This window comes from Oryza brachyantha, chromosome 1 (assembly GCF_000231095.2).
Source record: "Oryza brachyantha chromosome 1, ObraRS2, whole genome shotgun sequence".
NCBI lineage: Eukaryota > Viridiplantae > Streptophyta > Magnoliopsida > Poales > Poaceae > Oryza > Oryza brachyantha.
Window position 1 is genome coordinate 31,274,440 of NC_023163.2, and position 13,646 is coordinate 31,288,085.

General features: G+C 39.8%; 1 protein-coding gene and 1 pseudogene across 1 annotated transcript; one reads left to right on the forward strand and one right to left on the reverse strand.

Annotated features, from left to right (window-relative positions):
* Positions 1 to 2,762: 2,762 nt before the first annotated feature.
* On the forward strand, positions 2,763 to 8,747 carry LOC102712961 (annotated as a pseudogene).
* Positions 8,748 to 9,292: 545 nt separating this feature from the next.
* LOC102709414 (F-box only protein 6) lies at positions 9,293 to 12,561 on the reverse strand. Its single transcript, XM_006645191.1, has 2 exons — positions 12,402 to 12,561; positions 9,293 to 10,981 (listed from the first exon to the last, which is right to left on the reverse strand). The coding sequence occupies exons 1-2, from the start codon at positions 12,488 to 12,490 to the stop codon at positions 9,739 to 9,741; spliced, it is 1,332 nt and encodes a 443-aa protein (XP_006645254.1). The 5' UTR covers positions 12,491 to 12,561; the 3' UTR covers positions 9,293 to 9,738.
* Between the last annotated feature and the right edge of the window lie 1,085 nt (positions 12,562 to 13,646).

Sequence of the window (13,646 nt, forward strand, 5' to 3'; positions counted from 1 at the left end):
AAACATTTTTTGGCTAACCATGCGGAAAATGTGAGGCGACTTACAACATCAAACTGAGGGTTAGGATGAGACAATGAGTCATCCTAAAAATTGGTTATGACTACAAACAGTGTGCCCTTGCAAAGAAAATAAATTAACGAAAAAGACACAAAGTGAGAATAGAGTCGGTGTTGAAGGACATGTTTAGAGATGGCAACGGGACCCGTGACCCGAGACCCGATAGGTATTTACTCCATTAGGATATGGGTATGAACTAAATATATAACCCATGTGTAAGTAATTGGACAAATACCTTCACCCGTATGGGTATGTAGGTATAGAAACGTTCTTATGATCCCCATACCTGTTTACCCATGGGTAATAAATACCCGCAAGTTCAAATGCATGTCATGGCCCAATATTAAATTAGTCTAGCCCAATTAACCAAAACCCTAGGTATTTAAATCATCCATACCTTTTTCACCGCACTATATGAATATGATGTCTTAAGTATCTATTGTCTACTGTAATATACTATATAGAAACTATGCAATTTAGTTTGTTTTAAACTGTTGTGTGTATATGGGTAACCCGACAGGTAAGGTTTACCCAAGCGGGTATGGGTCTGGAAAAATTTTTCTACCCGTGACGGGTATGAGTATTTTGATAGTATAAAATTTTACCGATGGGTATGGGTCTAGGGTACCAATACCCGATGGGTATTTACTCATTTCCATCCCTAGACATGTTTGGCATGGCTCTCACTCCACCATCTTTTTAGTCCAACCAAACGGTTTTAGCTCCGTACAAATAAAAGCGGAGTAATTTGGAGTGATCTAGAAAAAATAAACCCTTTCTGAAGGTAAGCTAGAGTCCAACCAAACGGTCCTAGCTCCATGCAAAATATAAGTGGAATGGTATAGACTATCTGAAACAAATACGAAGTAAACCACTTCTGAAATTAAATCCCAACTAACGGTTTCACCTCTATAAAATAAGGGTGGAACGGCACAAAGTGCGGAAATTCTAAAGAAGTTGGGCCCTACCAAACAAACATGCATATATAATACAAAAGTTTTCAAACCAGGGTGTAATTTGAACCCCCCCAAGAATGCAGAAAGGTACCTTGTCGAGAGAGAAGGAAAGGGAAATGAACGATAAGCTGCATGCTTCGTGGGCCGCCGCATCTCTATTGCGGCCCATCCGCTTGCCTGGGCCGGATTTGGCACTACCAGTAAAACATCCTGGCGCGTACATGGGCCCATACAAGAGGCCGAGAATTTCATGGGCCTGATGATTCTTTTCATCTCGGCCCAAGATAGGTTGCTGGGCTGGACCCGACAAAGCCCATCACTGGTTTTTCGGCCCATTTGCGGCCTTCTTCTGCACTGCCAGTAAATAGAATGGGCCGGTTTAGTGTGGGCTAAGAGTCCAGTTTAACTGCCGCTACCGTGCTACGCCTTGCAGTGGTTTTGTTGCACTGGATGCTTTTGACATATGAGCCCCTGGAGAATCACTATTTTGCTCTTAGGCCCCTCCATGTTTTTGGATAGCCTCCCCCATCCCACCATGACGTGACAACCTTCTGTTATGTTACTGCAAATTTGAAGGCACCCCTGTGAAGCATAAAGTTGGAGGGAAAATCTAGGATGAGTTTTGATAGAGATGTCACATAAAAATTAGGGTGTAACTTAGGTAGATTTGGTACGAAAAGTTAATAGTGGTTTAAAATGACAGTACTTGTTTAAATAGAGTGTGGCGCGAAAACGATAACTATAATGTGTATTAAATACACCAGCAACATCACACGTAATTCACACAATGAGCTCGAAGCAGCATATATGATTTTACTGGTGTGAAAAGATCAGTCATGTCTTAATAAATTTAGGTTATTTTAGTTTCCCGTACTAATCGAATCACATAGCCTCTATGCTCAATTTTTTTTATAGCAACACGATAAGTGTTGGTTGCACACTGAAAATAAAACTATATTAGAAGTGCATATTGTTGGTTACTAAGTAAACATCAACATGGTAATCAATTCATACCATGTATAATATATGACTAGTGCTATGCATGTATAATATATAACTTTTTGGTGCAAAAAAGTTAATAGTGGTTTAAAATGGTGGTACTTGCTTAAATAGAGTGGCACAAAATTGATAACTATAACGTGTATTAAATACGCAAGCAACATCACGCGTAATTCTACACCATGAGCTTGAATTAGCATATATGATTTTACTGGTGTACAAATATCAATCATGTCTTCATAAATTTAGAATATTTTAGTTTTCCATACTAATAGAATCACATAGTCTCTATGTTTATTTTTTTTATAGCAACACGATAAGTGTTGGTTGCACATGGAGAATAATACTACACTATAAGATCATGATCAATATTTTGTGATGAACAATTGGCTTGTAAATAGGTTGAATTTGATTTGGAAACAGTTATGGTGTTGGTGTGAGTGTGTGTGATTAATGTAGGTCAGGTTGCAATATCTGTACCCGGAAGCGGTTGGTTTGTCTCTATGTGTGCAAGTGACTTGAGGTCAGCTATGATCAATGACGAGGACCATGACTAGGTTCAGGAAGAAACCGATATCTGGATGGTCGGGACGGACCATTACTAGGTTTATGGAGGAACTGAGATCTGGATGGTCGGGATGCCATGTGACATGGTTGGACTAGAGTCGTGATTCTCGGAGGTCAATATTGGTCAACGGCGGTGGGATCGTGACTAGGCTCAGGGAGGAGCTGAGGTCCGGACGATCGAGGATGCCGGGTAAAGATGTTGAATACGAGGTGGCATATGGTGAAGGAACACCATGTAGGTTGAAATTGTAACGGGCTTCACATATTGCATGCGTAAGCGCCGGAAAAATCGTGAAGTAAATTGGATCAAAATCGTACGAGAAAAAAGAAAAAGAGTTGGTCGAGCTACTGTAGCATTCGGTTTACTGTAGCGATCGGATTACCGTAGCTTTGTGTTACTGTAGCGCCGAGGGACATGCATGGCCGAGTACCGTAACGCGTATGGACTGTCGTACGTCCGTACGTGGAGACGTACAGGCCATGGGCTGGCTGCGGGCTGCGGCAAGGCTGTAGGCCGTTTGTTCGTCCGCGTCCGCGGACAGCAATAGGACTTGGATTCATATGTGCTCGGTGCGTTATTTTTTAAGATTTTTAGAATTAGAAAATTAGAGAATAGTTATTGATTCTAGATCAATAATTTTGAGAGGAGCGTTGTTGGTGCGCTTTGTAAATATCAGTTGATGCAATAAAGTTGAGAGCATTCAATCTATGTCTTCTGCTTTTATCTACTGGTGGTTTTCTGGATCCCGACGATCTGATCGGCGGCATAGGAGCGACAGGATTAAGTTAATCTCAGAAGCGATGTAAACAGATTGGCAGAGGCATAGGAGCGGCGTTACGGCGTAACCAGAAGTAATCTTTTATTTCTGCTAAAGATTTTTGGGTTTTGGTTCTACCTACCATTCACCCCCTCTGGTAGGTCTGTTATACTCTGTTTCGATCCTACACACTATAAGTGCATATTGTTGCTCACTAAATAAACATCAACATGGTAATAAGATTGATACCATGTATCTTACCTATAGTGCACCAACCGCATTCCTCACTTCTACATCCTCACCTCTTAAATCCAACGGTACATAACAGTTTGTCTCAAAATCAAGAGCTCGGATTGTCCACGTCGTCCCTCACCCAATCTACCCTAGCAACACGCTCTTCCCTTCCCTCCGCCCCAGCGCCGCCTGGCTCCGCCCCTCATGCTGCCTCCACGCCGCCCGCGGCACCTCCACCGTGTCGCCGCTCCTCCACCGCCTGTGCCGCCTCCGTCGTCGTCGCCACTAAATTTTGTATTATATACATACATATATTATTTAAATTATAAACATATTTGTGTTCAGATTAACTCACAGGTGATTGCGGGAGCTATTTTTTGACACAGTAGTATTTATACTACTTCATCCGGTTTTTTAGATGCCGCTAAATTTCGGACCTATACAATATCATAAGTCATTCATAAAATAAAAAATAATTTGTTTGGGTCCGAATTAAATTATTTAATTAATATATGCGCATGTATAATCTAATCTACCCTACCCTATAGTGATAAAATATATTAGAAACTTTCTATGAAATATAAATTTGTATTAGAAATTTTATATATGTCATGCATAGATAAAATCGTTCTATATATTAGAAGCTTCCTACAAAATATAAATTTATACAATATATAACTCCTATAATCATGCTATATATACACATACAACACAAACAAGGTGTTGCCTTTGATTTAAAACTTTTAGTAAAAGTCAACTCTAAATTCAGACTATAATTTTATTGATTTTTTTTTGAAACTGTATTTGCTTGCCTTTTTTTTATCTGGAACTCAAATCATAAATTGATGTTAGAAAAGACGGTGATTTATGTGAAACCTGAGTTATGTGAATTTAATATTTAATATTATTTTAAAAATTAAATATACTTGATATTTAGAAAAGGTGGAGTTATTTGAAACATATGGTCACTTTTGTTACATTTGTTACAAATCTGAAGATTATAGTATGATATAAATAGGTGAGTGACATTTGTTATAAATCCATAATTGTAGTATATTATAAATAATTTTGGTATCTCATGACATATATTATTTAGTAGCAAATAATACTATAGCTATCATACTTTTCATGATCACACATAGTTAGTTATTCGTGTTACTCTTGCTAATAATCACTCATGTATTGCTTTACGAGTTACTCGTGCTAAATTATATTTCATAATTGAGCACTTTGTATTTAAAAATGATACCTCAAACGCTATTTTTTTATAATATATTATCGAACATATTATGGCACTGTAACGTTGCACGGACACATTAAGTAGTGCTATGCATCTAACATCATTCTAAGTAGCACATCGAGGACTATACATGCTGCTAGCAAGGCATGAGGCCATAGGCCAAGAATCGTCTACTGTTTTTGGCACTGGGGTGATTATTTAGTTTTCTTTACCAAACGATATATTATAAATAAAAAATATTTATGAATAAAAATTTTATACATATGTATTCAGTATTCTTGGTGATATAAAAGTCAAGTTTAAAAAGTAAATATCGGTGAAAAGCCCCAAAATCAAAAATTCAAATTTTGACGCATAAACATAAACATATGTGAAAAAGCTAGCGATGATTATCTATAACGGATACACTACAGTAACTATAAACCTCCACATAGCCGATGATTACATAAACGCCACGGTGTGAACCGGTTCTAGAAAAAGAACTCCAAAAACACATTTCGACTAGATGTTTTTTTACAAAAAGCACACCAAAACAATATAATGTGAACTGGTTCTACAACATAATTCCAAAAATAGATTTTATCCATGGGTAAACACAAAGATAATTAGTGTGTTCACATTCATTATTATCACGGTAATATCATCGTATAAACAAACTAGTATATGGGCTTGAGTACGTCTAGGTTTCACACAAACTCACAGGAGTGTTTATTTATCCCGGTCTACTAAACCGATTTCCAAATTGTTGTCGTCTTCTCCTCATGCATTTTTTACAAATCGAAAAGAAATCAATCCTCCGAACTAGGAGCGCAAGAAGCAGTAGCCAGTTGCGCCAAAGCCAAACCAAGGTGAGCGCTCGCTTCGATCCCCTCCCACTAATTTCGCCAAAATCTGGGGCCAAAATCGGAGACGGCGATCTCCCTCCCCCTCGCGCGCCATCTCCCTCTGTGTTTGTTTTTATATGGTTTATCGCGTTTTTGGTCGGCTGCGGCTGCCGTCGTAGGTAGGTTTCGCCGCCGGCTGTGTTGTGTGGTTCCATATTAACAGGCGGGGATTTCTATTTCTTGATGTAGCCTTTCGAGTGCGTGTGGTTGTGCCTAGACGTATGGGTTTGGGAGGATCAGGTTGAGAAGATTAATCAATCTGCAGGTTTAGGAGGATTGTCTGGTTTAGGTTTAATAGAACTATAGAGTGTTTCTTGGTTGCAGTTAACAAGTGATGTTTTAAGGGTGCATTGGTTCAGATTATGTATTAACTCCATAAAGAGTATACGATCACAAAAACCATTACATCTGACGCAGTGATTGCGATCGCTTCTTCTTTGACGCATTAAAAGTTAACACTTGGTGGAAAATGTGGTAGCCATAAGTACCGAGTTGTTTGTGATAATTAGATTTGGAGGTCTACTAAACGTTTCGTGGAATCTATTTATGGGCATAGTATTTGCAAATGCATTACATTAATATTCTGTTTCGAGCGTTGTAGAAGTTTAACAGACAGTTTTGTTAATGTTACGAAGCACTTCCTCCGTCCCAAAACAAGTTTATCTTTCTATTCTAAATTTTTGAACAAGCAAGATAGACTTATTTTGGGATGGAGGAATATATTGTATTAGCGATACTTTTGTTCATGTCCTTAGTAATGGATCTGTTAGATCATGAGCCTGTCATATTTGGTGAAATTTTGTTGGAGTTGCAGTTGATTCTACAACAATCAAAAAAAATGTTATGTTCACGGGGGAGCATCCGAACAAATTGGTTGCATTAAGTGGGGTTTTGTAGAAGTCCTGTCTTGGATCTTCTCATAGTGTTTTGTTTTAGTGGAAGAAAATCTGAAGCTTTGGGAGTTAGTGGCTCAATCAAAAAGTGAGGTCTGATTCCTAGAAAAGATTCCCTGTGTAGAGTGTGATTTGCTATGCAACTAGGCAATTACTTGGGCTAGACATGGACTATAATTTATACTTTCTCTCATTTATCCAGTCTCCATTACAATTTTGCATTGCCAACTTGTCGGTTGCTCATGTTTGACCAGCTTTTTGTTCCTTTGTAGCTCGTTAGGTTTAGCTTAAACCTTACCATGAAGAGTCAATAAGTACATCATTTCTTGGCATTCTGCTTCTTTTGTAATGTGCGTCAGCTTTAGTTCCAGTTATATTTGGTGGAAAGTGTGGTAGCCTGGTAATGTACCATAAATGAGTTCCATGCGAATATTGGATTTGGCGCTATCAGTAATATATGTGCATAGGATCAACGACCATAATGCTTGTTTGATTGGTTTCCTTAAAGGTGTAACTCTTGTAGGTGTAGCATGAAAGACTTCTAGTACATTTCTTAAATGTAGTTTATTACCAATACTGAATATGGTATCATAGATAGAATGCACGAAATATTTTGTGCCCTGCATCAATGAAGGATCTAAAAATGTCATAGCTAAGTGTTTTCTTTAAGTTATAACTCATGATTGCTTTGTGAAATAACACTAATTATATTTATATTCAGATACGGAGTGCAACAGAGATGACGCAATCCGATCAAAGGAGATTGCTGAAAGTAAGTTCAAGGAGAATGATCTCGCTGGTGCGAAGAAGTTTGCCTTGAAAGCAAAGACCTTTTTTGAGTCACTTGAAGGCATCGATCATATGATTTCAGCCTTGGACACGCACATAAGGGCACAAACAAAGATTGGAGGAGAGAATGATTGGTATGGCATCTTAGATGTATCAGCATTTGATGATGATGATAAGATCAAGAAGCAGTACAAGAGGTTGGCTTTACAAACTCATCCGGACAAGAATAGATTTTCTGGTGCTGAAGGAGCATTCAATCTCATCTCAGATGCTTGGAGTGTTTTGTCTGATAAGAATAAGAAGAGGTCATATGATCAGAAGAGGTCTGGTGGTTCCTCAGGAGTGTATCAGAATAGCTTTAAGTCAAATGCTAATGGCACTCCTGGTTTCACTTTGTCAAGTATGAATGGTTTCTTCTGAAAAAATTCTGGTCTAGCCCCCACCGACCAATGGGGACTCTTCTTATTATCCAGTCCCAGACACATTTTGGACGTTCTGTGGTTCTTGTCAAATGAGTTTACAGTACTCCAGGGAATACATCAACTGTGATCTGTAGTGTCAATTGGGCCGAACAATATTTGTTGCTGTTGAAATTTCACCTACAACGGTTGCTCCAATTCACACACAAGGAACAAGAAAACCTTATGGCAGCAACCAGAGTTTTGATCCTATCTTGCAGCCATTTTTTAGTACTGTAGGTGGTGCACACTCTAGAAATCCAGTTCAACAAACGCATGAGCCTGTTAGAAAAGAGGAGGTAGCTGAAGCCAATGGAATTAGGCCTGAGGAGGAAACCAAAAGGAAACATGAACAAGCAAGTTCTTTTCTTGGATCATCAAATTCAGCTGCAAAAAAAGTCCACATAAAAACATCAGCGACGAAAGAAATGGAAGCTGAAAAGAGGAGATTTATCAACAATAGCAATAAAGTTGTTGGACAGTCAAGAAGTTGTGCCCCTGATGTCCAGTAAAAAGAAACCTAACTCTTCCATTGGAACATCAGGATCAAAGAGACGCAAAATGTCTTCTTATGATCATACTTCTGATGAAACAATATACAAGTATGACTTGGTCCAGGTTCTTGATAGCTACAACCCAAGCACAGGCATTTCTGTTATGCCTATAGTGAAGGTTCCGGGGTTCGTGTCAGTGTTTTGGCCTCTTCTTGACCCAATGAAAAGCGGGATAATTCCAAAGGAGGAGATGCTGCGATTTTCTCACCAGGTACCATTCCATGTCCTTACTGGAGAAGAAGCCAAGAATTCTCCCAAGGGTTGTTATGAGTTAGATCCGGGTTCTACTCCAAAGGAACTTCTTCAAGCTGTTCCACAATCTTAGCTGATGCTAATGCTAGCTCTAACTCTAACTTCTAACTTGTACTTAGTACCTAAAATATTTCTCCTTTATATATATATATATATATATATATATATATATATATATATATATATATATATATATATATATATATATATATATATAAATACACACACACACCCTGGAATCATTTTGGGTAATATTGGTTTCTTTATAACTGTACAGTACATGCCCAATGTTGTGTGCGTATGTTTAAGGCTATCTGTGAGTTTTTGTATATTTGTGACCAGTTAGGCATATTTTTATTTCTTGATGCTCACCAAGAGCAGTAGAAAAGTTGAGAATTTTGTTGACCTGTTTGTTGTACATGGAGTTAACGATGGTCCTCAGTCGTCACAGTCGGCAACAAAATACATTGCTTTCTCACCAAGAACAGAATGCAATGGAACGCTCGTAACGTTCCATTGCAGTTAGGAGGAACAAACCTCCACTTTGGCATGGGAGATGCAAATGCTAGCTTAAGTATCAGGCAACCTGACATATGGCATCATTTCAAGGTTGTTAGCAACAGCAAAACTTCCATCTCTGCCAGAACATTAGAAGCAGCTAACATTTGATACATAAGTGTCATCATGACCCCAGGAGCATCAATTCAGCCCCAGTTATTACTATAGAGAGTACATAGTTTTTGGGCAGATGACTGCAGACTCAGAAAATATTACACACTGAAGACGAGACGATGATGAAAACAAGCAAAAACCAAGAAAGACTAAACAGATGCCTTCTGTCCAGCCTTCTGGCAAGTACCCTTGAATACCTCTAAGCTGATTTAATCAGTTGATGCTGTGCCGACCCAAATTCCTCTAGATGATAACCCAAACGGTTTTGATTGCTTCAGCGAGATACAAAAACAACCGCAGGTTACATGAATTTGTACATAACAGATAGCCTTCTCACGGTAACATGGAAATATCTAAGGATAGGCCAATGATCCAGAATGTCTGAAATCTCAACCACCTTTGGTGAAGAAAGTGAAAAAAAACTGTCATGCCAAGGCAGAGGGGCATGGACTAAATGCTGTGCCACATGCTATCCACTGCTTTTTGCGGCTGCATGGGAGCATGCAATCAGGAACCTTCTGCCACTCTTTGTTCAAAAGGTTGTACGTCACGAGACGGTTCATCCGCTTCGCCTTCAAGGAGAGCATGAGCAAACCACTGTTGCCCAGGCATGTCATCTTCATGTGCTTACCATAGAATTCTAAGCACCAGATATTTGGCATTCTGTCCACCTCCTTCCAGAGGAGAGTCATCTTCTGCAACTCCCAAATGCAGACACAAGTTGCTGCATTTTTGCAGAGCAGACCCACCAGCATAACCCTTCCCTGGAACTCGGCAAGTGTGTGGTCGGTCAGATGAAGTGGCAGTGGGATGACAAATTGTCTCCAAATCCCAGTGCTTACATCATACGACAAAACACCTTCTGGTTCTGCACACATGAAGTATAGCATGCTGCCAACCGCCACGGGCTGTGACCTAAAATTTAGAGCAAGTGGAAGTTTGATGCCTGGTGGAAAAGTGCCTGGCCAAGACCAAACATTCTTCGTAGAATCATAGAGTTCATAATTCCCATCATTTCCTAACCACATTACTTTGTAACCTTCATTAGAAGTTGCTCCATTCATCACCATCCCCACTGCCACTCTTGACCATGCCTGGACTGACCTGCGTGGAATTTCCTTAAGTGACTGTGTTAGCGGATTGCATATGTAGAAGTTCCTGTGGCTAAGATCCAATAAACAAACAAGGCCACCTGCAGCTGCCACTGGAATGACTATTTTTGCAGGAGCCAGAGGAACTGATGGGTGGTGCCACTTCTTCAGTGAGGGGTCATACATTGCTACATTGTTGTTGGCATTCTCATGGGTGATTGTATAGAACCATGGCAGTCTGTTTGGAACTTCTGAGAACTGCTGAGAGAAAATGTCTGAGCCTAACATAGAATTCCACTTCCGACAAACAGTACGAAATCGGAAAATTGCAGCAACTGGAAGCCTTGCAATGACGGTTTCGAAAAGGTCTCGAGGGAACTCACTCCAAATCTCCTCTTTCATTTCTTCAGTTGAGTTTGAGTTTGGTGCTTTCTCACGGTTCCTGTCCCTCCGTGAGCGTTTGCGAGGAGGTGATTGGTTAGCTTCCATGATCTTTAGCAATTCTGAGTTGTATCCAGTCCTTGCTCTACAATTATCATCTTTGATTGAACCATGCTCAAAGTCCAGTAAATACCACCTGTAAGATATCCCTAAAATCAATTAGTCCATCATACTTAATAGCAAAGAAATTCTGGAGAGTATGCACAATAACTTTTAAAGCGCAGAGAGATAAAAATGATCCACAACTTTGTAGACTGTACAACAGGAAATGCATGATTCTATCTACAGACCGAGAAATGATCAATCTGATGAACTAATTTTATTCTAAGTAACCAAAAGTGTTGATGAACTAAAGCACCTGACTTGAGAGAGGGAAACGACTCCAGATATCAAGAGGCAAATGATTTGTTCATGCAATAGTTGCACCACTCCATGGGTAAACGGAATTTGTAATTATAGAAGGTGAAAATATGTGCGCCTTAATAATAAACAACAAATGAGTACAGCTGTACCCACCATAGACATGTGCGACCACTCTAATGGGTATAATTGCACAGGAGAGCACCACACTAATAACACCACGCTGTTTCAGATATGTAGTTATGCCTCTGTGGTTCCACTAGCACCCAGAATTCTTAATATGACAAGATGTAGATTAAGTGTTCGGTGCTGCTGAGCAAACCTATATGAGACTAACTTATTCCCAATAGAATCGCATTTTTTTAATCACAGTAGATCTGCACAAACCAACAGTAAATGTTTGTTTGCTAAAATGCACGGCTAAACTGATCAATATAAAACTTCAATATTATAATCACCATGGATGGAGTGCCCGGTAACACACAACAGCAACTTGGTTGTTTAACAAACACCACTGACAGCGAATTAGATTAGTTGCGTATGGTAACCACACCTTAACCTTGGTAATCGACTAATCGTGTTTTCTTTGGATTCCAAGCTATAGCATTGCAACTGTATTTTTTTTAACAAAACAGACATCAAAATTAATCTGCGTCTCTATCTCTCTCTCTCTTTGTCATGATTCTTGCCTACATAGCAGTAAAAACAGTGCACCCTCCCCAAGTCAACTTATTCAGGATATCTTAAGATCAGCAGCGCCAAAATAATCCCAAGTGGTGGACTTTCTTGCGCTCAACACCATGGATATACGTAAAGAATCTTGTCCTACGCTTTGGGCAACGTCAAAGCTTGAAACTTGGAGCCTGAAAAGAATTAACAAACGGCAATAGGGCGCACGAATTCCTCCATCTCTATAGCTCACGCCACCGTTCGTCGAATCGATTGATCCTGGCTAACTCCACTGCTAAATCCACCAGCGCAAGAGAGAGGGAGAGAAATTTAAGAGGTTTTTTTTTTGCAACAAAAGTACAGCAATATTAACTAATCAAACAAGGGAGGAAAAAAAATCGCGTGAGCGCGTTGGTGAAAGATCTAATTTTTTGCAGAGGCGAGGCCATGGGACGCCAGATCAAGAAAAAACCCAATCGAAGGCGAGCAGATCCGGAGCGAATCGAGAGAGAGATGGGTGTTCTTGCCTGGGGAGTGGGTGGGAGTGGGCGCCGTAGAGGTCCCAGAGCTCCTGCACCTCGCCGACCAGCTGCCGCAGCGCCGCCACCTCCCCCATCTCCGCCGCCGCCGGAGGGGCGCCCCCCCCACGGCCCCTCTCCTCGCCGCTCTCTCCTCCTCCTCTTCCTCCAACAAATACCTTTTCTTTTCTCCTCCTTTTCCTCCTCCTCCTCCTGTGTCGCTACAAGAAGGAGAAGTTGCTGCTGCTGCTACAACACGGAGGAGAAATGGGGTTGCTGCTTGGTGGGTGTTTGCGGAGGGTGGTACGCTGCTCGCATCTCCATCGGGATGGGTGTGATGCGGTTTAAGTAAGCCATAATTTTGGTTTGGTTTGGTTTGGCTTTGCGCTACTGTTTCGTGCGCTGCGGTTCACCACCGGTTACATATGATAGGCACGCAGGCAGCTACGGATGAAAACAGACGGAAACTATCTTTATCGTTTCCGTTTCTATATTTTTTCAGAATCAAAATCAAAATCGGAAACCTCAGATACGAAAACGAAATCGGATATTATCAAATACGAAAATGGATTGAATTCGAATCGGAGCGGATATGGTAACGGATATTTATCATATTATGAAAACTCTCAAACCGGGTTTCAATTTTTTTTCTAAAACAGTAGATCAAATTTTAAACATTAGCAACTAACCACAATATTTTTTTACCATTACAACCAAGTTCATAAATCACGTTATTAATGATTATCTAAATACCAAGTAAAGGTTTAATTTACAAATTATTATAGTAAATACAAATCACGTGGATTATTATAAAAGTTCACATATCATATTATATAATAAAATATGTATCATACAAGTTGATATAAAGTAAAGTGATTTTATATTTTTTTATTAAGGACTTAAGGCTAACTTGCTAAAGTGGGCTGGGCTATTTTGGTTGATATTGTGAATTTATGTCATATAGGCCTGCAGAAAAATTCCGAAAAACATTCCGGAAAGTTTCCGAGAAAAAATCCGGAAATATTCTGACCGATTCCGATTTTCGACGGATAGTGCCCTTACCGTATCCGTTTCTGTTTCCGAAAAAAAATTCCGAATTCGTTTCCGTTTTCGATAAATTCTGAAAAAATTCCGACCGACGATTTCCGTTTCCGAAAACTGGTCCGGAATCTGAAAAGATTCCAAACCATTTTCATCGCTACAGGCAGCAGAGGGAAGGAGCTTGGAGGGTGTCATCTATATTTAATGCGCAGT

What these genes read in the sequence shown, in the direction of transcription:
- LOC102709414 (XM_006645191.1), bottom strand. Translation starts at nt 12,490, where the DNA reads ATGGGGGAGGTGGCGGCGCTGCGGCAGCTGGTCGGCGAGGTGCAGGAG. An exon ending in CACTCCCACCCACTCCCCAG is followed by an intron (nt 10,982 to 12,401) that starts GCAAGAACACCC and finishes GATATCTTACAG; the next exon opens with GTGGTATTTACTGGACTTTG.